This window comes from Phocoena sinus, chromosome 21 (assembly GCF_008692025.1).
Source record: "Phocoena sinus isolate mPhoSin1 chromosome 21, mPhoSin1.pri, whole genome shotgun sequence".
NCBI classification, from domain to species: domain Eukaryota; kingdom Metazoa; phylum Chordata; class Mammalia; order Artiodactyla; family Phocoenidae; genus Phocoena; species Phocoena sinus.
This window is the reverse complement of record NC_045783.1, coordinates 29,809,928-29,835,290: the sequence shown is the minus strand read 5'-3', so window position 1 is coordinate 29,835,290 and position 25,363 is coordinate 29,809,928. Positions and strand designations below refer to the sequence as shown.

The 25,363-nt window shown below is 58.5% G+C and overlaps 1 protein-coding gene across 1 annotated transcript in view; it reads right to left on the bottom strand.

Moving 5' to 3' along the window:
* The window catches only part of ADGRA2 (adhesion G protein-coupled receptor A2), a 34,650-nt gene extending 10,079 nt beyond the window's left edge, over positions 1–24,571 (bottom strand). Inside the window, exons 1-7 of the mRNA XM_032618154.1 lie at positions 23,901–24,571; positions 11,745–11,816; positions 1,912–1,983; positions 1,580–1,651; positions 1,375–1,446; positions 908–1,071; positions 297–510 (exon numbers count right to left, since the gene is read on the bottom strand). Coding sequence (XP_032474045.1) covers positions 297–510; positions 908–1,071; positions 1,375–1,446; positions 1,580–1,651; positions 1,912–1,983; positions 11,745–11,816; positions 23,901–24,163 — 929 coding nt within the window. The 5' untranslated portion in view covers positions 24,164–24,571. The remainder of the gene's footprint in view (positions 1–296; positions 511–907; positions 1,072–1,374; positions 1,447–1,579; positions 1,652–1,911; positions 1,984–11,744; positions 11,817–23,900) is intronic.
* Positions 24,572–25,363: the final 792 nt, after the last annotated feature.

Below are 25,363 nucleotides of genomic sequence, written 5' to 3'. Positions count from 1 at the left end.
ATCACAGAGATAATATTACCTCTCTTGCAAATCTACTGGAGAGATCAAGTCCAATAATACAGGTGAGAGCCGCTACATCATTGTACAAGCACTGAAGAAACGTCAGAAATAATCGTTTTCTTCTATCAGGCGTTCAATCTGTCCCTCATCCAGACCATTTCTGACTTAGTCCTGGATGTGTGTCAACACACCCGCACGTATCCCCAGATCAGGCCATCTCCTTTGCGGGGTGCATGAGGGTACTGTGGTCACCCCCGCCCGCGCCATGGGCCCAGAAGGGGCCGCAGGGCCTGTACCTGGTGATGAAGGTGCAGTCGTGGATGAGGCTGTCGCCCAGGAGGATGCCCGCCTGCTCGTCGCCCTCCACAGGGGCCCGGTTGTGGTACCAGCGGACGTGGGTGTCATTGCCCAGGTAGCTGGCCGAGCACTGGAAGGGCAGCCGGTCGCCCTGGAAGACCACTTGGCGGAGGGATGGGATGAGGTGATGTGTGTGCAGCTCCAGGGCCCCCTCTGTGGGAGGGGACACTGGCAGTGAGGCTGAGTGACGGGTGAGGGTCCAGTGGGGGCAGAGCCAGGCCCCTCTGTCTGGTCTGGAGCCCGCCCCAGCTCGGAAGGAGAAGGGGGGCTGGAGAGTCTCCGGAGATAAGAGCGCAGGAGAGGAGCAGGCGGGTTTCGAACAAATAAAGATGCTTCTTTCCACTGCACACTTGTCACCCCAAGAGGTGGGACCAGATGGAAAACATAAACAAGGCAGCGGCCCCAAAGGAAGTTTACAAAAGCAGATGGAGAACCAGCCCCCAGTGGGATCTGAGGGAGAGGACGCCCTGGAGACCAAGCCCAGTGCACAGGGAGCCTTGAGCCAGCAGGGGCCCCTCAGGAGGGAGCCTGAGGGTGCGGGTTTGCTCACCGCAGCGCAGCTGGGCCTCCTGGAGGCCGCCCAGGGTCTGGGCGTGCAGAGTGCTGGGGTAGGCACAGAGCGTGCGCTCCGACAGCTGCACGGAGCGATTCCGGGCCCAGGACAGCAGCCAGCGCAGGCGGCAGTCACACGTCAGGAACTCGGTGCCCAAGTCCCTGCAGGGCGGTGGAGGGGCCACTGGGTAGAGCAGAGGGAACGTGGGCTCCCCGGGGTGGGGATGGAGCCCCAGGGAGAGACTGAGGCTGGAGAGGGCCGGGAGGGCAAAATTGTGCACGTGTGCCCTGCTGCCACCATGGCCGCCACGGCAAGCACGGGGAGGCGCGTGTGGTGGAGCTTCAGCCATCGTCTGTCCCACCTCCTCAGAAGGCTGGCCACGTGGGCACGGTGCTTATGCGTCTCCCTCCTGGGAAGTGGGAGGAAGCAGGGCCTGACTGCTGGGGCTGGGGAAGGATACTCACACAACCTTAAGGGCTGGCAGCTCATCAAAGACCCCCGGTGGCACACTGGAGAAGATGTTTCCAGATATGTTTCTGCAGGGAACAGGGAGAGGGGATCTTAGGCTCCCCCTGGGCCACAGGGGGTGGGTGGTGAGTGACGAGAATGTGGGGACCCCTGAGGCTTTGGGGAGCCTTCCCTCTGCCCCCCTCCCCGCCCCTCACTCACAGCCGGAGAAGCCTGGGGAGGCCTTGGAAGGTCTCAGAGGTGAGACAGCCAATCCGGTTGTTGGAGAGATCTCTGGAGAGACACACACGACCTCAGCAAGTCGGCCACGTGGTAGCGCACGGATCCGCTTGTGAGGGACACACGCGTGTGGGCGGGGCTTGTGGGCGGGAGCGGAGAAAGACACGGTGCTGGGGCATGAAATGTCTGCCCCCAGCCTGTTGCGTGCGGGGAGGAGAGGCAGTGAGGGAGGGTGAGTGGGAGGGTGGCAGCACCCACGGGACCGCCTCCAGGGACGAGGGGGCTGGGGCGTGGGGTCAGGACAGGCCACTCACAGGCGCTTCAGCTCCCCCAGACCCAGGAAGGCGCCCGCCTGCACTGTGCTGATGACGTTGTTCCTCAGGTCCCTGTGGGAAGCAAGCGGGGGCTTCACACCTCGCCCGCTCCGGGGCCACGCGGCTCCCCGGGGCGGGCGGCCTCACCGCCGCCAGTGCCGGGCTCTCGGTTTCCCTCTAAGTCCCTGCTCGCCTCAGCGCGGCTGGGAGGCCGGATGAAGGACCTGGCCTCTCAGACGGGTCCCCCTCCGCCTCCCTGGGTCAGGGAGAATGCAGACACCGAGAGATCTGGGGGGAGGGCCTCGGATGAGGAGGCCGGCGCGGCGGAAACGGGAGAGGAGCTGGCCCTGAACCGGGAGTCAGGAGGCCTCGGTTCCCGGTTCCCACGAGCTGCCCTGAGTTTCTCAGTCTCTCAGGGCTGCTGTAGAATCGTTTGAAAATGGGTGTAACCGCCCTTTGTCAACTGCTACACAAAGGTAAGGTCATCTTGAGCCTGGCCGCGGGGAGGTACTTTAGAGCCATCGGGCGGACGCTCCACCTGGCAGGTGAGGAAAGGTCCCGGGCTGGCTGGTGACCCTGTGGATGCTGCCCCGGGGGGGTTGTCCATCACCTGGCCCCGCCCCTCAGCCCTCAGATGAGGAAGCTGAGGCCGAGGGGGTCACCTGCCGCCCTCCCCCCAGGCCTCCTCGAGCCCCTAGTGCAGAGAGAGGGTGGCAGGGGAAGTGCCACCTCGGGTCACAGACTGGACAGAAGATGGCAGTTGGCCCCCAGGCACCACAGGGCCAAGGGTCACCCACCAGGAGGGACGAACTGCAGGGAAGTTTTCAGAGTAGCTTCTGTCCCAGGCTCTGGTGGCTAAAACTCCATCACACGGTCAGAGTGCCACCCTCCCTCCACTTTGTCACATCCTCCCGGGGCAGCAGGGGCGGGCCGAAGGGACAGTCCCGGCCCACTGGGGACCGGCCGGTGCCCACATGGCCCCAGCCCCCCACCAGACCCGGCAGCCCTCTGGGACCACTGAGGCCCAAGGCGATGGCTGGCCCCCTGGCCTGCCCCAGCACCCTGTCCTCTCAGGCACAGCCATGGGGAGAGGCACCAGGCTGACCCAACACTTGCCCACCTACCCAAGGCCTACCTGGGTCTTTCCCGAGCCAAACCAGAACAGGCTCGCGGCCCACAGAGACCTTACCAGGAGGCCTCACTGCCCACCTGGGGGCGGGGAGGGCTGCAGCCTCCTGGCTAGCTCCCTACGTTCCAACATCCTCTCGGGCCCACCCAAGCACCCAGGAGATCATGAGGCAGAGGGCAAGGGTGGGGGGTTCCTGGAATAATCAACTTAGGTTGGCCTGTGGGGTCAGCCTGCTCTCCAAGGCCCTGCCACCCCCCACCTCCCACCCCCCGGCCCAGACCCGCCTTCTTGGCTCTGCAGGCCAGAGTCTCAGGGGCAGCTCCGGATTATGGGCAGCAGGGGGTTAACTGAGCCAGCTCCCTTCTGGGGGAAGAGGAAATGGGTGTCCAGGATGGGGAGATGCCATCCCAGCAGGGGGCCTGTTTTCACACAGTTCCTGCTGGGGACAAAAACACCCAGAGACAGAGACAGAGACAGAGAGACAGAGACAGAGAGACAGAGAGAAATGCAACAAATCCCCTGCCCAGCCCTGCCCCTGGCCGGGGCTCCTCACACCTCAGCACCCTCTCATACCAAGGACTTGGGCTGCATAACCCTGCGCCCCGCTGAGAAAGAAGAGGAAGGCCCCGGAAGGGCCGCTTGGTGCAGGCAGGGAATGTGCGAGAAGGCAGCCCCTAGAAGGCTCCTGCAGAGAGGAGGCTGGAGACGGCGGGGAGAGCGCCCGCCTGCCCAGGGTTGCCCCCCCACCCCACAGCCCGGTCCTCCGATGCTGCGGCAGCCCGTGCCCCCGGCCCCTCTTGGGTTCTGGCCATTCTCAGGGCTCCGCCTCCCACCCGTGTGGGGGACGAGCAGAGGGAAACACATTCCTCATTGTGTCACTTCCCTTCATGGGCTGCCAAGGGGCCCAGGCTGCAGCCCCCCGCCCCTTCCCTCTCCGCTCACTATGTTTATTCTCATTTCCTCCCTGGCCCCCCTCGAGAACCCCCCGCCCGGCTGCCCCACTGATGCTCTACAGATGGGAGCACGGCAGCCCGCTTGGGCCCAGCCCCTTCCTGCCCTGGGTTTCCTGCAGCCCGGGCCAGCCAGGGCCTTCTGTAAGGGGAGCTTCCAGCAAGTGTCAGCGGTCCTGACCTCTTGTCTCACACCCGCAGAGAGGCTTCCGGGGTGACCAAGGCAGCCCTCAGAAGGAGTGCCCTCAGAGATGGCCTGCTGGCCTGGAACCAACCAGTCTTGGGTCCTCTCCGGAGGGGCACAGGCCAGGGGCGGCTCCTGGCTGAGCTGGTAGCCCGATGGGGGCTGGCCCCTGGGCAGCTGAGGCCTCCTGGTCCCTAAGGTGGGGGACGCAGCTCTGGGGCTGTACCCTCCCTAGTGGTAGGAGGAAATGCTACCATAGAACTTGGATATTATTGTGGACCCGCGAGGCCCCTATAGGTTGGTGGTTCTGCACCTTTCTTGCTTAGCACATCCTTCTGAATATCTGATGAGGGCTATGGAGTCCTGCCCTAGAAGAATGCACTACCCCCAATATTGTGCATCTGATTCCAGGGGCTCGTGGAACCCAGGTTACAAACTCCTGCTCTGGACTTGCTCATTGGATTCCTTCATTCCTTAGGTGAGGTCGCAAGGACACACAGATGCTTCTGTGATGTGGAATCTCCTGCCCTCTGTCTGCTTCCACAGACCTCTGGTCTTGGAACCTGGAGAAAATGCAGCTTATGGGTGGAGCCTCCCTCCCTACACCCCCTTGCCTAATCCAGACCAGGCTCCTGGATCAAGATAGACCCCTCTCCCTGTACCTATGTCCACATGGAGGGGAAGGACACCCTATGGCAGAAGTTGGGGGGCGGAGGATACCTGGGAGCAAATCTTGCCCTATGTCCTTCTTGGGCAAAAAGCAGCTCAGGAAGCTGAATGTGTAAGACTGAGTATATAAGCACAAGCAATAAAAGAGCAGATTGAAGACTTCCCTGGCGGCGCAGTGGTTAAGAATCTGCCTGCCAATGCAGGGGACGCAGGTTCGATCCCTGGTCCGGGAAGATCCCACATGCTGCAGAGCAACTAAGCCCACAAACCACAACTACTGAGCCCGCATGCCGCAACTACTGAAGCCCGCGTGCCTAGAGCCCGTGCTCCGCAACAAGAGAAGCCACCGCAATGAGAAGCCTGCACACCGCAACGAAGAGTAGCCCCCGCTCGCCGCAACTAGAAAAAGCCCGGGTGCAGCAACGAAGACCCAACGCAGCCAAAAAAAAAGAGCAGATTGATATGTTACACTTGAAAATGTTAAAGTTTTGCTCTTGAAAGGATACCACCAAGAAAGTTGAAAGACAACCCCTGGGATGAGAGAAAATATTTGCAAATTATATACCTGATAAGGGACTTCTATCCAGAATACATAAAGAACTCTTACAACTCAATAATAAAAAGACAAATAGCCCAGCTGAAAAAAAATGGGCAAGGGATTTGAATAGACGTTTTCTTCAAAGAGGATATACAAATGACCAATTAATGCATGAAGAGGTGCTCAACACCATTAGGGAAATGCAAATCAAACCCACAATGAGAGACCACTTCACGTCCACTAAGATGGCTATGATTTAAAAAACAGAGATTGGAATCCTTATATATTATAGATGGGTGTGTAAAATAGTGCAGCCACTTTGGAAAACAGCTTGGCAGTTAAAGTTACCATATGACCCAGCAATTCCACTCCTTGGTACAAATCCAAGAGAAGTGAACATACATGAACACAAGAACACATATAGGAATACTCATAGCAGCATTATTCATAAGCCCCAAAGTGGAACACCCCAAATGTCCATCAACTAATGAATGAGTGAACAAAATATGGTATCTTCATACAATGGAACACTATTTGGCCATAAAAAAGAATGACTTGCCGATACATGCTATAGTATGGATGAGCTTTGAAAACACTACTCTTGCTGAAAGAATCCAGTTACAAAAGATTACATACTGTGTGCTTCCTATTTATATGAAATGTCCAGAATAGGCAAGTCTATAGAGACAGAAAGTAGATGAGTGGTTTGCTTAGGGCTGGGAAATGGGCGGGGAGGGGAGGAACGGGGAGTGATTGCTAATGATGCAAGATTTCTTTGGGGGATGATGAAAATGTTCTAAAATTAGATGATGATGATGATGGCACGACTGCAAATATACTCAAAACCATTGGATCCTACGTTCTAAACGGGTGAACTTACGGTATGTAAATTAAGTCTCATTAAAGCTGTTAAGAGTGAGTCTGTATGACAGCGTGTGTGTATGTGAGCGTGTGCGTGTGTGTGTGTACCCACGCTTCGACAGGGTGGGGTGGCACGAAGTTGGCTCCCTCTGGCCCCCAAAGACCTCCCTGCTTGTGGGTTTGAAAACCGAATTATAGGTTTGGAGGCCGCACAGCAGCTCCCCTGGGCCCTCTAGGACTTTCAGGGTTCCTTAGAAAGTGGGGGAGAGGCTGGCTGAGGAGTGGGCAGAACCCCCCGCCGCAGGTCCAGGGGTTGCCTGGGGGGAGGGGAAACGGAGAGACTGTGGCGACAGGGAGGAAACCCCAGGCGGTCCTAGGCTCCCTCGCAGCGCCACGCCCCGGGCCCCTCTTGTCTCTGATCTCATCCAGTAGGTATTTATGGAGCACATACCCGGTGCCAGGCATTGGGCCTACAACAGCGAGCCGGAGAGCCGTCCCCGGACCCACCGGCCTCCCTTCCCGCGCCCTCTGCCTCGGCGCGGCATTCCTCTCCAGCGCCGAGGGGCGGGGGAGGGGGGAGCAGAACCCGGCCGCCTGACCCTCGGCCCCGCCCCCAGATTAATGAAAACCACCTGGCGGGTGAGCCGCACGCACCGCCCCCGCCCCCAGGCCCCCGCACCGTTCCCGTGAGCATCTGCGTCTAATGAGTGCCGCAGCACCGCGGCATACCAGCCCCCAGGGCTCATTAATCTCATTAGGCAATGACAAATCATCCTGGGGCTGCCCAGGCTCCCGCCCCCGGCCCTCTCCTCCAGGCGTGCACAGGCCTCTGGAGGCGTGTGTCCACACAGATCCACACGCAGGCCTACACGCCCAGTCCCGGGCTCCCTTGACCTCTCCTGGGGGCTGTCTGCCCTGTGGCCGGCTCGGTCCACGGTCTGGGGGCTTCTCGCTGTGACTGGGTCACCCTGGAGTCCAGGAAAGTCTTCAGGTGGCCAGCCCTCTGCTGAATGCGCGGGGAGGATCCGGGCAGAGATGCAAGGGACCCGAGGAATGATCCATCCGCGAGTCCTTTCCGCCCGTAGACTTCATCTACACGACCACCTGCCTAGGGCTGGGGGCTCTGGACGAATCTAAGCGGTCTGGGGCGGCCGGTGTGACATCTTGCCACCTGCAACTCTTCCGACGAGAAGGGGACGGCCATTTACTGAGAGGCCGAGGTGTCCCCTGCTCTCTTCCTGGGTGAACTCATCTACCTCCGTGGCCACCTGTCAGGGAGCCGTGCCTTGCCCCTTGGTCCAGGTGAGAGCCTGAACAGGCACCCAGAAGGTATATGGAGGTGGAATTCAATCCCAGTCTCTTTTCACTCCAGGCTGAAGTCCTGTGCCCTTTCATCGCCTGCCCCTTCACTCCCAAAGCCTTTCCTCTGGCTAGTCTGCTGAGGGAGGCGGGACACAAAGGAGGGCTCAGAGACAGGGCCTCACACACCTCTGGGCCCTTCTGCACAGTCCTGGGCTGGCCTTGAACTCTGCTGGACTGTTTGAGATTCCCCAGTTCAGCCTGCCTGCCTAAGGTGTGTCTCCCCCATCCCACCTCACCCCCCAGTTCTCTGGAGCGCGGGTCCTCCCGTGGGATCATCTCAGGCACATTCCCTCTCAGGGCCCTCTCTGTGTCTCCTTCCTGGCCTCGGGGCCCTGCACTGCACAACAGGGGAGCCCCCCACTTACACCCCACCTGTTTGCAGAGGCCAGAGGGGTGCTCAGCAGGGCGGGCAATGCTGGCACTTTCTGGAGCAGCCCACATCTATTCAGTTATCAGACAGGCCGCTAACTCCCATGGGACTTGCTGCATGGACTGTGGGATGTGAAGCTGCCACAGGCTCAGCTACCCCAGCCTGGACGGCTGAGTCCAAGAGGACAGAGAGATCAGTGTTTCCTGGCACCAACTGCACGCCAAGCCACGGCGTCTCGTTTGCAATGAATAGGCCCACAGTGCAGGGGTCATCTGGTCCACTGGTTCCCAACCCCAATGAGCCTGAGAATTGCCCGCATACCTTGTAAACAATTCCCAGGCCCCTGCTGACCTGATGAATTAGCATCTTCAGGACCGGGGCCCAGGACCTCTCCCTACCTCTGGGGTAGTGGGTAGTGACTGTGATGATTAGTTTTATGTGTCAGAGTATAGCCCTCGGTGACTTAATCAATCACTAATCTAGGTGCTGCTGCGGAGGTATCTTGTAGATGTGGTTACCGTCTACAGTCAGTTGACTTTAAATAAAGGAGACAACCTCTGCTGACATGGGTGGGCCTCACCCAATCAGTTGAAGGCCCGGAGAGCAAAACCCGAGGTTTCCCAGAGAAGTTCTGCCTTAAGACTGCAGCATCAGTTCCGGCCTGACTCTCCAGCCTGCTGGCTGGTCCTACAGATTTTGGATTTGCCAGTCCCCACAATCACATGAGCCATTTCCTTAAAATACATTTCGTTATAAAGAAATAATTTCTTGGAACTCCCTGGTGGTCCAGTGGTTAGGATTCATCACTTTCACTGCCATGGCCCGGGTCTGATCCCTGGTCGGGGAACTAAGATCCCGCAAGCCGCGTGATGAGGCCAATAATAATAATAATAATAATAATAAAAAAGAAAGAATTTCTTTGTATATTTATATAAGGACACAGCCACATACATCTCCTATTGGTTCTGTCTCTCTGGAGAAGCTTGACTGATAACACTGGTGACCAGCCTGGCTGGAGACCCTGGGCTCCTCCAGCCCCTGCACTGCCTCTCCATCCCAGGGAAGCGAGGCCAGGATGCTGAACCCAGCACCCCTCTGCCCAGAAGCCTCCCCTCCTCTGAAAGCCCGGCTGTGTCACTGGGCTTTTTGATCTTTTCCTTCTCCTGCAGCTCTGTGGGTATTACACACACCCAAGGATCATAGAGTTTTAAATCCAGAGTGCACTTTACAAACTGCCCTGTCCCCCCACTATTTTTTTGGTCTTAGTTCCTCGGCCAGGGGTCGAACCTGTGCCCCCTGCAAGGGAAGCGTGGAGTCCTAACCATTGGACCGCCAGGGACTCCCCCCCCCACTTTTAACAGATGAGGAAACTGAGGCCCCAAAGTGAGGCATCCCTCTGACCCCACCTCCCACCACTCCCCAGTCACGCTGCCCTTCTTCTGCACCTCAAGCTCACCAGACAGGCTGGACCCCAGGGCCTCCCCCGCTGCTACTGCCTCTGCCTCTAGACAACTACCTGCCCGCCAGGTCCCTCCCTCCATCACCTCCAGCGAGACCTTAACCTCATTACATAAAATAGCGGCCCCCGTTCCAGTGCTTTCTGCCCCCCTTCCCCTGCTGCTTTGTTTTCCTCTGCAGTGTTTATGGGCTCCTGACCTACTATACATTTCTTTGCTACGTTCTGGGTCCCATCAGCAGCAGGTAAGTTCCCCAGGGCGGGCACCTGGCCTACCATGTTCACTCTGGATGCCCAGCACGCAGCCTGGCGCACGGAGGGGGCTCAAGAAACATCTCGAGAGTGAACGACTAGATGATTCCTAACGGGGCGGGGGCTCCAACTCAGGACCTAGAATTCTCACTCTAGTGCCCTTTCTCCTCCCTCAGCATAGGTCGTTGTTCCCGTCTCCTCTCACACTTTGCTCTGCTTGCCTCCCGTGGTTTGAGTGCACCTGCAGGGTGCTGATCTAGGCTCCCGGTGCCGTGGGGAGGGGTCCAGTTGGGTAGGCTTGCGTGGGGGGAGGGAGAAGCCCATCGTCTCATCTTCACCAGAAAATCTACCCTCATGAGATTGAAGGACCACCCAGCAGACCCAGCGAGGGGTCAGACCCAGCAGATTTTTGGCGGATGAGGCGAGAGGGTAAAGATGGGAAGATGTCCCAGAGGCCTCAGGAGGCTCTGGGCAGCTCTCGCTTGTGCTAAGGAGAACAGAGACGGACGCTGGGCCGTGGCTGGCCCTGGTTTGGCTGGGCCAAAGGACTGCGGGCAGCTGCGGTTAGTTTTTCTCCAAAAGATCCCAGGAGGGAGCGTCTGCTTTCTGGCAATTCAGTCTAAGACCAAGCCTGGGCTGAGACAGCTCCTGAGTGCTTAGCTGCTCGAGGAGGAGAATGTTGGTACCTAATGAGTCTTCTAAATAGCAGCTCGGGGGCAGCCCTTCCTCCCTTTTGGAGCAGAGAGTCAGCGGGACCTGGTCACGGCTGTCTGCGCGCACCGTGGCTAACATCCCGGGAGCCCTCCCACCCCCAACATGCCCTGATCCCACAGAACGTGCTCCACCTTTCCACGCCAAACGTGGCTGTGTCCCTTTCCAGCCGCCCCTAACCCAGCCAGGCCACCAAGCTTTCCCCACAGGCAGCTTGGGGGAGAGCCTTGCCCTTCCCTTGTGAAGTGGGTGTAATAGAGACAACCTCGTAAGTTGTTGTCCTGGTTAAAGATCTACACTCCATCATGTCGGTACTGCATCTCTATTACCCTTGAACTTTCTAGCCTTCACTGATCCCTCCTTTGGCCTTTACAGAAACCCCGACCTACTTCATTCCTATATATATGGCAAGGTCTCTGGTCTCACTAGACGGTGATACCTTTGGCTGTTTGAGAGCAGGCGTCTGCCTTATTCGTTTGTATCCCCCATCACTCTGATCCAAGCCTTTCAGGCAAAACGGTAATAGAGGGGGCAGGACCCTGCTGGAGGCCTTGGGAATGCCCAGCAGGTGGGAGCAGAGCTAGGAGACAGGGGCTTGGATGTGAGGGAGATGGCAAGGATCCGGCTCCAGGAGGGACCGGAGGCCCAGGGGTCCCGTGGAGGAGACAGGACCCAAAGCTGTTGTACAGGCTGTAGATCGAGAGTTGCCAGCTGAACGGGGACTCGAGAGAGGGGTTGACTCAACCCCCTCCTTTGGCACGGACTTGCCCGTGACCGAGGCAGGTCCCCGATTCCAGGAAGGAGCTTCTCTCGGGCTAGCGGGGCCCTTGCCGTCCGTCCACAGGGCGGCCAAGGATGCTGTTGCTGGTGCAGCTGTAATCCAGGGCAGGGGGGATGGAGGGGGGGGAGAGAAGTGGATGTGACCCACTGTCCCCACCCTCAGCCCAGGGCTCTGGCCCCTTGGAGCTTTGTTTGTCGACTGTGTTTAGGGAAGGAGGAAAGAGGCCTCAGTCACACTAAATGCTCCCTCTGCCCTTTATACTGGGCCCCCAGCTGGGACGGGGAGGCAGCTTCTGGACAGTTAAGGGGCTCAGCCCTCATAGCTAATTGCTCATTAAAGAGTGTTAATGAGCTTCCCACAGCCCCATCCCTGCCTGGACCAGCGCCGTGTCCCCACTTCTCTGTGCTGTGGCTGGTGAGGGAACTGGTCTCTCTCTCCCGGACCAGTCCCTCCGCCCTCCACTTGGTGGTCAAGTCCGACCGTGGGCCCTGCTGGGCCACCAGGTCCCGGGCCCCTCAGCAGCCGGGATTCCTCACCCTCCCTGGCCCGACCTCTTGCCCAAACACTTACAGTTTCTCCAGCAGCGGCAGTCCCAGGAAGGAGCCGTTCCGGAGCCCCGTGATCTTGTTGTTACTCAAGAGCCTGGAGGACAGGGGAGAACACAGAGGGGAGAGTGTTGCCTTCTGTGTAAGCGGCGCCCCCTGAAGCTGGGCAAGGAGCCGCCCCACCCTGGGCTCCGGGAGACCACGGGGAGGGGCCAGCGAATGGTTCGGGCAGACTGGTCAGCCCACTGAATGCCAGTTCGGACGTGTCACCTGCCCTGGGTCTCCCCACAGCCTGGATCTGACCTAGGCTCTGTACGCAGGTGAGCTGAGCAGGTGTGAAGTTGTGATGACCCGTTGGAACGTTGGAACCACAGGGCCGAGCTCACGGCACCCCCTTTCTGCCCGCCACAGCTCTGTCTCGCTCAAGCCATTGGCCCAGTTATCTGAGGACAGTGCTGGGGAGAATGGTCTGGCAGGTAGGAGAGGAAGTCAGGCAGGTGCGAGGACCTGCCCTTCCTCGGGGTCTCCATCACTCCGGGAGCTGAGGACCACCAGAAGGGGAGCCCTCCCTCCCCTCAAAGGCCCCCAACTCAGAGGGACGGAGTGCCCACGCGTCCCCAAGCCTGTCTATAGCCTTGACCGGAAACTGATGGATTCCTCGGCCCCGGGGGAGCCCAGGCCTCAGCCTCTGCCTCTGCCCACTCGGAGTCTTGTTTATTTACTCGTTTGTATTTGTGGAAGCAGAAAGGGGCCCCAAGCTCCTGACCCAACCCACTCTGCCCACCCACTCAGCCTTTCTCTGTCAGGCTCCCTGCTGGGAGGAGAGAGTTCCAGGCCAGCCAGAGGGCTCATCCCTTGAGTTAATTGCTTATTAAAAAGCTTTAATGAGCCTCTCAGCTCCAGCTCTGCCTGCCCTGCGCTGAGGCAAAGGTTTTCCCATCTTTGCTCTGAATGGTGGAGAACGGACCTGGGAAGGCCAGAGGTGCAGGCCTTGGGCCTCCCCTCCAGTGAGCAGCCTCTGGGCTGGATAGTAAGGGAGAGGGCAGGGGGCAGGGGCAGGGCCCGGGAGGGGCTGTCAGAGCTCTGCCCCAAAGCTTAATGGAAGTGGGTGGGTGCACATACCAGACTGGCAGTGAGAGGACCCCAGGCGTCCATGCTACACCACGTTCAAGGGCACATGGAAAACAGACCATGGCCGGGACGGAGTCAAGGGTGGAAGGGGGCTTTGTGGGTCAATGGGAAGACGTGGACCCCTCATCTCCTTCCTCCCTTCTCCCCTTTCCAGAGAGGCCCCTCCTCCCCTTCGGGTCCCCCCCTCACTGTCCTTCCAATGGTGACATTTCCCAGCAAGGTATCAAGGGTGACTGTGTGGAGGGTTTCGAGGGAGTGCTGGGTTTCCAAAGTGCTACACACACACACACACGCACACACACGTGCACGCACACACACACATTGTCTTGATATTTCAAAAAGCACATCACAGTAGCCATCATATGAATAATTAGAACTTTCTCAAACCTCTTTATTCTAATTTTATGGGTTAGGATAGTTTTATTTCACGTTACCTGTGGTGGCCAATTATAAATAATCTTGTCAGTTCTTAGGGCCTCGAATGGTCTCATTCAGGCCCTGGTGGGGCTGCGGTGGTCCCCTGGGTGGGGACAGGCTCTTGATGGTGTGAGTTTTAAATCGAAGCCCATCCCACCTCATCTGTTGCTGATTCCATACACCCTCAGAGCCTGAGGTTCAGGGGTTGCATTAAATGTTGGAGAAGGCGAGAGGACCCCTCAGTATCCTTAGTAATGTTGGGAGGGGCCTGAAATGTCAGGAAGAGGGGTGAGAAAGGGCATCTGTTTTAGCCCACCCAAATCCCAAGGGTCTCTCGCAGGGACTGCCCCTCCCTGGGTCTTGGGGAGGGAGAAGGATGGGGATGTTAATTGGGGCGGGCACAGCGGAGAGGTAGGGGGTATGGAAGGTTAGAGGAACAGGGGGAGCCAGGTTATCACAGCCCCGTGCATGTAGGGGGAAGCCTGAGAACATTCCCAAACTTGAGTGGAGTATGGACCTGTTAAAGGGAGGGGAAATGTATTTCCTGCAAATATGTCTTAGGATCCCAGTTTGAGAAACACTGACTTTAGAAATGAAAATCTTACACTATGAAAATACCTTCTAGTAAAACATTATCTCAAAATTATAGGCAAAGGGGCTTCCCTGGTGGTGCAATGCTTAAGAATCTGCCTGCCAATACAGGGGACATGGGTTTAAGCCCTGGTCTGGGAAGATCTCACATGCCGCGGAGCAACTAAGCCCGTGCGCCACAACTACTGAGCCTGCGCTCCAGAACCCGCAAGCCACAACTACTGAGCCCGTGCGCCACAACTACTGAAGCCCGCGTGCCTAGAGCCCATGCTCCGCAACAAGAGAAGCCACCGCAATGAGAAGCCCGTGCACTGCAACGAAGAGTAGCTCCCGTTCACCACAACTAGAGAAAGCCCGTGCACAGCAACGAAGACCCAACGCAGCCAAAAATAAATAAATAAAATGAAATTAAAAAAAAATTATGGGCAAAAAATGTTTTGCTCAAAGATCATTGAATTGAAAACAGAAAATTAAACAAATTCTCCAACTCCCAAATCCCCGATATTAAAACCCGGGATCCTAATTGGAGAACCCTATCCAGACAAGTCTAGTGGTAGTGTTGGGGGTATAGGTACCCCACATTCTCCAGACTCTTTGTCCTTTTACCCTTGAACACCTTTCACATACCCCAGATTTAACCCAGAACTGGCCAACAGAAGTACAATGCCAGCTGCATACGTAATTTAGAATGTTCTAGCAGCCACATTGTTTAAAAGTTAAAAATTAAATTAATCTTAATAATATACTTTATTTACCCCAATGCACCCAAAATGTTATCATTTCAACACATAATAAATATATTATTATATATTATAAATATACATATATTATAAATTATATAAATAACAAAAAATATTAATGAGATATTTTCCCTTTTTTGGTACTAAGTCTCGGAATCTGGTGTGGATTCTCCTCTTCCAGCACAACTTACTTAACTCAGACCAGCGACATCGCAAGAACTCAGGGCCACATGGGGCTGGTGGCTTTAAGTCTTATCCCTGATTTAGTCTCCTTGTAGCCAGCACCTTCCCAGGAAGAAGTCTGGGCTGCTGGGGGGATACTCAGGTGGCCCGGGGTGGGGTGTGTGTGTGTGTGTGTGGCCTGGGAACAGAGCAAAGGATGGGGACCAGCCCCCAAGGCAGGAGAGGACAAGCCTCTTGTCCAGAGCAGCTCATCTCCTGGCTGCCACCCCCCAAGGCCCACCTTCTCTGAGGCAGCCTCTGTTGGGCTGGGGAGGAGAGGGTACAGTAGGGTGACGCTGGGGTCAGCTGCTGCCCATGCTGCAGGCTTGGCCAGCCCAGTGTAAACTCCATCCTGGAGAGTCTTGAAATGAGATTTTTTTTCTCACTGCGAGAACACATTCCTGATCGCCCACCCTCTAAGCCACTCACTAAAGCGGGGGCACCAGGCAAACAGTGCTGCTTCCTTCTCCTCCAATGGGCCCCTTCTTGCCACGTCTCCAGTTCTTGGACAGACTTCAGCAGGTATCGGTATGGTTTAGTCCCCAGATACCCAGAAATGGATCTTTTGGTCTTAACAATCTAGATCGGGCTGAGGGAATTTTACTTCAGACCTAGATTAGGGGGAGAATGGCCTCAATTATGCTGGTAGGTTCAGTCCTCTGGAGGTGAAGGCAGGGATTTGGGAGAGTGTTTGGGGCAGGTAGGAAGTTGGCAGTTACGGGGCTGCTAGTGGGGTAGCTGAAACACACACACACACACACAAACACACACACACACACACACACACACACACACACACACTCATCCAACAGGAAGAAAAATGTTCCCGCCATGCTAGGCTCTCATGGGAGGAAAACAGGCAGGGCAGCCCCATGCTTCTGTCCAGAGTCACAGACACAACGCCAGTCTCTGCCCCCTCCTAATTGCCTCCCAACCCCGCCCAGAGAGCCTCAGCCCCACCGGCGTCCCCCCAGCACCAACACAGGGCGTCTGCCAGGTGGGTTTGCTTCCCAGCCATGCCTCCCATCCCTCAGACCCCAGGCCCGCCCAACCCAGCATCCTCGGCTTCTCCCTCCCTCCTGCGTCTACCACCCAACATCACATTTTCACAGGAAGGGGGGCCAGTCCCTGGGGGCCCCTGTTCTCTACCCCAGAATCTGAAATCTGGCCAAGGAGAGGGAACACACCGACTCCATTCCAGAACTCTCTCCCGGCTCGGGTCCTATTTTAGGGAAGAGCAGCAAGCAGTTACCACTAATGAGGCTGGAGGCCACGGGAGCGAGTGGCTGGCGTCTGCAGAGGCCCTGTGGCCTCTGGGCAGCCACAAACGCTCGCCAGATCCCAGTCCAACATCAAAGATGACCCTATAGGGGTCACGTGGGCACTGCCCCATTGGGCACGGGGCCAGCACCTGCCCGAACAAAAGGGTTCTCACATGTGCGGGGAGAGTCATACATGTCAGCCCCTCACCGACCCCCCAGCCCACCCCAGCACAGAGATGCAGGGACCACAGGCCTGGACACTATGGCCCCGTGCTCTCCAGGAATTCTGAGTCCGGAATTTAGGCCACTGCCAAGGCCCTCTGGGCTGTGAGGGACCCGTCTCCAGCACCTGCTGCTGGCACCTCGGCAGTGTCTTCGGGAGACCATCAGTGAGGGGAGGAGGGTGGTCTGCTTGCTAACACCAAAAGGGCCTCAGGCCCGTTACCAGCTGCACCATCAAGGTACCAGCCCCGCCCGCAGGCACAGTACCCAGGGCCTTGGAGCATTTCCAGGGCCCACAAGGGCATCTGAAACCTAAAAAAAAAAAAAATCACCACTGAAATATAAATGCTACAAACATAAATTAATGAAGACTTAGCTATAGAACTACCAAATGTCATGTTATGCCAATTAGCAATAACCGTTCTGCTTCATAAAGCTTCATAAAGCTTGTGGATGCCGTTTAGCCTGACTGATAGGACAGTGGGGCCTCCAAACAGGAGACTACCTCTGGTCCACAGGCCCTGCTTTGACACACACCTCAGGCTAAAGGTTGCCCTTCATGTGTACCGAGCCTGACTGCAGGGGACATAGATGCTGGAGAGGACACACAGCACCTCCACACCTGCCATCCCTCCCTTGGCTGGAAGCCTGTCAGCTTCCCTCTGGTTAGGAGGGCACCCATGTGGGACATCTTTTCCCCAGACTTTAGAGAGCCATATCCTGAGACAGCCTCTGACCTCAGCCTTGAAGACGGGCTGTCCAGGCAGGGCCTGAGGTCAAGGTCAAGAGGGAAAACTATTTTGCAACGGCTCCTACACATGGGCCTTCCTTCGGTCCTTTTCTCTACCCTCTCTGCAAGGTCACAGCGTCCTGATGGTCGCTAGGCAGAAACCAAGAAATTGGGGCGGGGATGGGAAGGAGTAACCTACTGGTGTTCATGGTGGGTGGTCGGTGTGGCTTGGTGGGGATTTGGGGGCCCCCAGCACTGGAATTAATTCTGCTTTAATTGTTCACCCTGGGCATCGATTCATTTGGTCTTCAGTCCTACGTGAACACATACTGTGTGCTCGGCCTTACGGAACACATCAGTACTACAAACACAAATGAGACCTGGTGTTTACCATCTCCCACTCGTGGAAGGTGAAGGGAGATGTGTCACACTGGGTGGACTGTTTGCGTGCGTGTGTCCCCGGGGCTTGAGGAAGCTGGGAAATTACTTGCAATCCACCTTAAGCACTTCGTGCGCTCACAGCCTAAAATCTCACCATGGGGGAGCCAAGCTTTCAGGTGAAGAAAGCAGGTTTCTTTAAACACACACATAAACCCGAAAGGATCTGTCTGTCATCAGTCATTTACACCTAAGTATAAATTAGTCCTTTAATCCTTCCAGCCCAGACGTTTTCCTTGGGAGCTTGGAGGCTCCTGTCCTGCTTGGTGAGCCTGTATCCAGTCTCCATGGTGAGACTGCAAGCCCCCTGAGGTCCAAGGCCAGCTCTCTCACCTCACAACAGGCACTGGTGGAATGGGCGGGTGGCTGTCTGAAGGGGCTGAGCTCCAGGGAAGGTGGGGTTGGTCCAGGACCCACGCTTTTCCCAAGTCGGGAGGCATTTTTTCCTGCCTCCACTTCCCACCAAATCCTCTGTGAAGTGATTTTGTACTTAGTGGTCCCCTAAGTACACACGTATCGTCGCGGGTGGCGCCCCTTTCCCCGGCTCACTATCCACGTGGGGGAAGCGGATTGGTTATGTCCCTGCCCTGTCCCCAGGGAGGACGGCTCTGATTGGTCAGTGTGGGACGGGGCTGACTCGGAGCAGGAGCCCTCGGGTCTGGCTAGGAGCTGTGTGACCTTGAGCAAGTCAGCCCCTCTCTGGGGGTTTTCTTCTCGGTAAAAGAAGGGTCTGGACCGAAGATTACCACTCCGTACGTTTGATGGCTTTTCCCATCCTGGATGCCGAGTCTCCTGAAGTCTAGAGTTTCTGCTCCAACACACAGTTCCCAGCAGGCAAAGCGCCCTGGGGGAGCGGCGGCCGGGAGAGGACACAGGGAGGAGGGAGCTTCGACCTCCCCTTTGCTTTCCAGCTGGGAGACGTCTGGCCCCTCAAGCTCAGGCTGGAACTCCCTCCTGGGCCGCTCTCTGAGGCCGGTTCCCTGCTACTCCGTGACAGATTGGTCCCCTGCCCCTCACCTGGTCCCATCCATTTTACACACCCTTTGCTCCCCCAGCCCGGCTCCCCAAGCCCACCTCTCCCCACTCCCAGGGCTGGGAAAGCTGGGTCCTGGGAGGCTGCCGCGTTAGCTACACTCCACAGTGTCTCAGCTCTCCCACCCCATCACCCAGTTCTAAAAGCAAAGGAATGTTCTGGAGTTTGGGAAGGATGGGGGCCCCCCGGAGGAGGGAGGAAGGGGAGGAGGCAGCTTTGTCCTGTCAGTGTCTGAGCTCTAAATAGAACGGAGCGGCTGGGCTGGGGGAATGAAAATAAACAGCCCCTCTGAACAGCCCCTTCCTAGCAGTTAACCGGATTTTCCTTCTGGTTCCTCAGCCCAGGGCCATTTCCCTCCTCTCCCCTCCCCTCTTCTCTGTCTGGTCCCACGGGGGTGAAGGCTCTACCTCAGGGTGATGGGGGAGTGAGGGGTCCTGGTCCAGGCTGCGTGGCACGGGGGAACTCACCTCCCCTCTCTGGGCTTTGGCAAGGAAAGCTCACTGAATGGAAGGGCAGAGATCAACTCAGAGGTGGCTGGAACTCTTTCTCCTTCAGGAAAGAGTTCTTATCCCAATGACTCCCAGGTGACATAAACTTAGGAACCCTCGCTCCCTTTAAAAACATGACCCCAAATTTAAGGGTCAATTTACGGTGAGGCTCAAATTACACCGGTTTGCCCGTGCCTTTGGGGGAAATTCGCAGACTCACCAGGACTAGGGATTGCATCCCTCCCAACCCTAACCCAGAGGGGTGATCACAGTAGGCGGCAGGAAGGGACTTCTTAGGGGTCAGGAGTGGCTGGGTTCTTGCATGGGTTCTGAAAAATTCAGGCCAAATAACCCATTCTGGGTCCTGGTCCCACTGGGGGCCTGAATTATAGGTCCAGTCTCTCTGGTGCAAGAAGGACTCAACCAGTGAAGCACGGAGGGCTCTGCTCTATGCCTGGTGCTCTCCTGAGCTGGGACCCTGGGCCCCGACGTCCTGCACAAGGGGCAGCCCTCAGGGCAGGGTTCCTAACACCTCCAGGAAGGGGCTGATGAATCCTGGAACCTGGGCTGGTGGCCTCCAACTCCTCCAGTAAGTAGTCGGGGAGATTCCTTCTGAGTCCCTCCCTTCAGACCAGCGGGGGGCCGGGAGCCCACATGGGGGCGCTGCAGCTGAGACCCCCCCCCCGCCCCTCCCCCGGCACCGTGGGGAGGGTAAGGGAGAGTGTGTTGGAGTCTCCAGCCTCTTCCCTCCTTTCCTTCTTTCTCCTCGCTCCCTCCCCCTCCCCCTCCACTCAGGCACAAAAGCTCTCTGTACACTGCCACTTCCTCTGGCTGCTGTCTCTGAGCCCAGACCTTATGAGAACCATATGGGGGAAAGAGGGTGGAAGGGAAGGGGGTGGGGAGGCCGCGCGGCCCGCCCCTCCAGCCACCATCTCCCTCCGCTCGCGCTCTGTGCAGGCGGTTGGCACACTTTGCCCCAAACTCCCCCTAAGTGGACCCCGGGGGCTGGGATGTGGGGCACTGAGGGGTGGGCCCAGTCCAGAGCTGGAGGTCCAGAGGGACGCCTGTGCTCAAGAACTGCTGGGCCAAGCATGGGGGATGGGCTGGGAAGGGGCCTCCCCTCCCTCCCCTCCCCTCCCCGTCCCCCGGGGCTCCCAAAGACCACCAAACTCCGAGCAAAGGGCCCCGGCCTCCACTAGGCACATCTGTGTGGAAACTGCCCCTTCTCCCCTATGGGGGCAGCCTACGTGGTGGGCAGCTCCCCCAGATAGGAGGCTGAGGGGATGAGGGTTTGCGGGCCCTGGGAGAATCTGGACCGAGGGACCGTCCCATGCCTGCCCCTCTCTCCACCCAGCCTTGGAATGTTCCCAGGTCAAAAGGGCCTGGGTCCTGCTGGGAAGGAACCGGGATTTTTTAAAGCAGGCTTTGTGTCCATTGGGTCCCAAGTCCAGCTAGGTGAACAGTGAGTCTCTCACCTGAGAGGAAAACTAAACGAATCCAACCAGCTAATCCTGACGCTGGCGTCAGCTAAGCTGTGTGACTCTTGGCAAGACGTGGCCCTCTCCCCATCTGGCCTCAGTTTGCTCAGCTGTCACATGCTGATTTAGGGGCATCTCTAAGGCCCCTTTCGGCCCAGGGGCCCAGGAATTTATGACACTGCCTGGTATCCTCCGAGGGCCTGCTCAGATGTCTTGGGAGGTCCTCATAGGAGGTTTCCTTCTAGAGTTATCCATTATCAGCCCTTTCCTGGAATTCCTTAGTATCCCCCTCACTTGAACTCCCAGAGCCCAGAACCAGAGGGCAGGCCCGTCAGCTGCTGCCAGAGCGGGCAGGGGGGTGGGGGGTGGGGTGGGGCCGTTGACAGTGGTCTGCGTCTCCCTCCTCCAGCCGGGTTCTCCCTGTGCTAAGCCACCTCCGCCCCGCTGCACATGAGACCCTGTCCCTCAGGGAAGGCCCATAAAGGCTCCTGCTCTGGACAGGACATGCCCACAGCTGCCCTGTGCACTAGGCCTTGAGAATGGGGGCTGGGGTGGGGCAGGCGGATCAGGAAGGAAGCCAAGAGTTCAGCTTTCCTGGAAAACCGCGAACGAAAATCCATTAGAGGAAAGAAAGAAAGAAAGAAAAAAAGCCAAGCGTGGGGAGAGGGGGCCTGCAGTCTGCAAAACCAGAGGGCAGAAGCCGAGATAACCGAGTGGAGGTGGAAGGGTTTTCCGTGAGGTGCACAGGGCTGTCCACAGGATTGCCCTCAACGGCTTGGAGGCTTTCTGAGCAGAGACGGAGGCTCTCTGCAGACAGGCACCTTATCTAGCACTTTCCCTGCCTGAACAGTCAGCCGGGCTTCCCAAAGCAGAGGCCTGACTCTCCCCCTACTCCCCCAGGACCCACGTGGGCAGGGTGGTGTGTGGAGGGGACTGGGAGATGGTGGTCCATTCTGGAGGAAAACAGGGGAGGCGGAGGGAGGGGAAAGCAATAACGCAAAGACTATTGGCTCAAGTCCTGTTGTTTGCACCAGGTGATGGGCAGAAAGGGGAAAGGGGACATTTGGAAAAAGAATAAATAAATAAACGAGGAAGGAGGAGGAGTTTGGGAGAGTGTGAAGGTTTTTGTGCTCATAGCCTCTCTCTGCTGCCAGGCTGGAGCGGCAGAAGCCCCTTCCCAGCCCGTCTTTTCCTTCTTCCCTCGAGATGCTTGCTGGGTAGGGGTGGGTTTGCTGGGGGAACTGAGCCCCCAGAAGAGAATCCCTGCCAAACTTCTGCTGAAGAAGAACTTGCGCTCTTTTTCCTTCAGAAGCCAGCTTGGGGGAGGGGTTGTAGTCAGGATGGGGATTAGGTGGAGCCTGTGGGGGGTGCCTAAGGCATATGTCTGTGGCTGCTTTTAGTCACACCCCCGGCTGATGGGCCAGCGGGCTCTCGGGCTCTCAGGGGTTGCTCTGGCCTGACCTGCCCTGTCTGTTGTTCCTGCGGAGATGTCCAGCCAGGCTGCGGTGGGGGGGGGGGGGGGCTGTTCTTTTGGAAGGTATCTTAAGCCAGGTAGGTCAGTGGCCTGGGACAAAAGAAGGGCCCTTCCTCTGGGGATGGTTTGGGATGGGAAGGTGAGCTAGCAGTCCTGCTGGCTGCCACCCTGTCCTGATATATTCTCGCCAAGAGTTGGCCCCGCTCTCTCCCTGGAGTGGCGTCGATGGGAATTAGCCGTGGCTGGAAAGCATTAGTTACCAAATCATTCTAAAATGTACTGCAAAACCACCTTTAATGTTTTCCCTTCTTTCTGCCGTCAGTATGTTAGGATCCCCTAACCCCAGCACAGAAGTGTGAGCTCTGCTGCAGGGTCCACGGCACCCACGCTCCTCTCAGAACTGAATGACTGTGGCCCAGCGGGGACTCACACAGACACCAGCCCAGCCATCCCACACAGCAGGCATTTTTCTCCTCCAGAACTGAGTGGGCTGGGGAATGCCCAGGCCTGTCTGGATGCTTCAACCCCAGTGGACACTCAGAGGGACCTGAAGCAGCTGGCACAGCTGCCTTCCCAGGCCATGGCTGTATCCCTGAGCTGCTGGGACGTGGGAGAGAGCAGAGACAACGCTTCCACCCCCCTAATGCACACATGCACACACCCACCCCAGCTGGGGAAAATGCAGGCCAGGCGGACAACGTCAGAGGCTGACCAGTCGTGTCCTGTCAGGAAGCGGGCAGCCTCTGAACTCACCCAACCAGAGGCGTTACTGTATTGTTCTGGACACAATCGGATAGACTGTGAGCCAGCTCCAACTCTGGGCAAGGGGCCGTGGGGAAACGTTCGCCGCTGGGGTCAGGAGGACAGGGAAGGGGAAGCGGCTTGGAGGCTGGATCCAGGACAGGAAAGGAAGGGGCTGTCGCCAGGGCCCGACCCTGCAGTCCACGGCGTGCGTGGAGCTCCAAGCACGTGGTCTGCGCAGGAAATCTCTGCGGTGGGGAGGGGTCGCTAATTCTCCTGCAGTTGCGAGGACTTCGGACCCCCATCGAGGAGGCTTGGGGTCGGGTTGCGGGCGCAACGGGCCGCGCTGGTTGCCAGCGAAGTGAGGGCTTAATAAGGCCCGGGCTTGAGGAAGGAAAGGGTATGACGGAAGGAGGCTGGGAGGCAGCCTCCTTCCCCTCAGCCAGGTTTCTTTCTCCGCACTCTTTTCGCGAAGAAGTCAATCGAGAAACAGCCAAAGTTCGTTTTTATAACTGAGGAGGGGAGGAAGAGGGAGGGATGCAGGATCCAGAGCAGAGCTCAATTCACAGATGCGCACGGCGGGGAGAGGGGTCCTAGTGGGAATCGGAACGCCGGGGTCTCATTCACACCAGAAGTGCCTGCACCCCAAGGACAGACTTTTTCGAGCCCACCCTCCCGCCAGCGCTAGAGAGACGGGCTGCAAGCGGGGCTGGCAGGCTCCCGGCCCCGATGGGGCGCCCCCAACTGGAGGAGCCAGGCCGGCGGGATGAAGCCGGGAGACTCCTCCAGTGCGGCCAGGGACGCGTCCGCGGTGGTAACGACCACAGCCATCTACTGGGCCGCGGGCGTCGGTCTTCCCTGAGCCTTCCCCCCATCCCAACCCCGCAGGTCCGCAACACCAGCCCTGGCTAGAAACTCAAGGGGCGCGGGCGTCCCGCCAGCGCGCATTCCCTGTCACCTGTGCAGGTGAGTGGGCGCCCGCGGTGCCTCACTTTGGGGCGCCCCCGCCCCCCAATGCTCCTTCCTCCCTCCACACCCCTGGACCCCTAATCCTTCCCTTCTCTTCAAGCCTCCCTTTTCGGCTTCTGGACTCGGGCCTGTCCTAGAGTCTGAAGTGGCACATCGACTCTGTCCCCCATTTCCCACCCCTCCCGTCTGGTCTCCTTTCGTCCCTCGTCGGGGCTCGAGCCGGGCCGGCCAAGTAGGATACTTACAGGGTAACGGTGCTGTTAGGCAGAAGGCCGGGCTCGGGAGGCTCCGGGAGGTCCCCGCCGCCGCACACCACCCTCCTGCGCGCCGGGCTGGGGGCGCCGCCGCTTAGCCCCTTGGGCCGCTCCCCTGAGCACTTGCAGCTGCGGATAGGGACCGGGCAGCCGGGCGCGCCGCGGATCTCGGGCGCCAAAAGCAGCAGCCACTGCAGCAGCGGCAGCAGCAGGCGCGCGGGCGCCCACCGCATCCTGCGTCCCGCGGCGCCCATCAGCCCATCGCCCCGCGGGGACCGACAGCGCTGGGGCCCGTCTGCGCGCCGGCCGGAGGGATCCGGGCGTGCGAGAGGCGTGCTCAGCGGGGGCACGGGGCGCTCGAGGGCGGAGCGGGGGGCCCTGGGCGGAGGCAAGCCCCGCGGTCCCCGCCGCCGCGCCCCGGGGGCATGTCCGGCGAGCGCCCCGGCGGGGAGGACGCGGGCGCGGCTGTCAGCGCAGCGCGGGCGGGCCCCGGCGGCGCGGCCCGACTGTCTGCGTGGTGCTCCCGGGCCGGTTAAGGCCGGGCCGCTCCTCGTCGTCTGCTCGCTCTGCGCGGGGCTGTGACCTAGCGGATCGAGCCGGGCTCCTGCCGCCGCCGCCGCTCCGTGCCATGGATGGAGGCAACTCGGCTCGGCGCCGCTCCCGCCGCCGCCAGCCCCCGCCCGCCCTCCCGAGAGGGCGCCCTCCCCTCTCCAGCTCGTCCGTCCGCGAGGCCCTAGCGCCTCCCGATGCGCAGCCAGGCCGCTGCCCTCCTCGGAGTAAGAGCGGGCCAGCCGGCTGGAGGCCCCGCGTGTCCCCTGCACCCGCCCTGAGCCTAGACTTCTCCCTCGCGCCTCTCTCCCCCCACCCAGGAATCTTCCTCTCCATAACCCACCTCAGACCTCAAGGCCAACCGCCATCACTTTCCACAAAACCCTCCCTCACTCGTGCCGTCCAGCCTGCACCTCCCGATGCTTCTGGGGCTTTCATTGACCCACGGGCTTGGCCAGAGATGCCCATGTTTTGTATTGAACTTCGTTCACCGCTCTGAGGCTGCTGAGACTCGGCTTCCCTTGACCCCCTGACCTGATGGGCCAGTCTGGAAGCCGGGGCTCACTCTCACAGCCCTGCTCCAGCCACTGCAGGAGAAAAGGAGGAGGCTAAGGAGGCTCAGACCCTCTGGGTGACCTCGCCCAGCGGGGGGAGCATGTCATTCGGCCAAGGAGGGGTCAAAGGCCGAGGCAGGCCTTCCAGATCTGGCTGCCTACCTTTTCCACATCCGTGTGTGTGTGTGTGTGTGTGTGTGTGTATGTGTGTGTGTGTATGTGTGTGTGTGTGTGTGTGTGTGTGTGTGTGTTTGATGGTAGGTGGGAATGGGGGGAACACAGCGGGAAAAGCAGGGATTCCCGCTGGGTGTGGAAGGAGCACAGCGCTGGGTCAGGAGGGCCCGTTCTCGG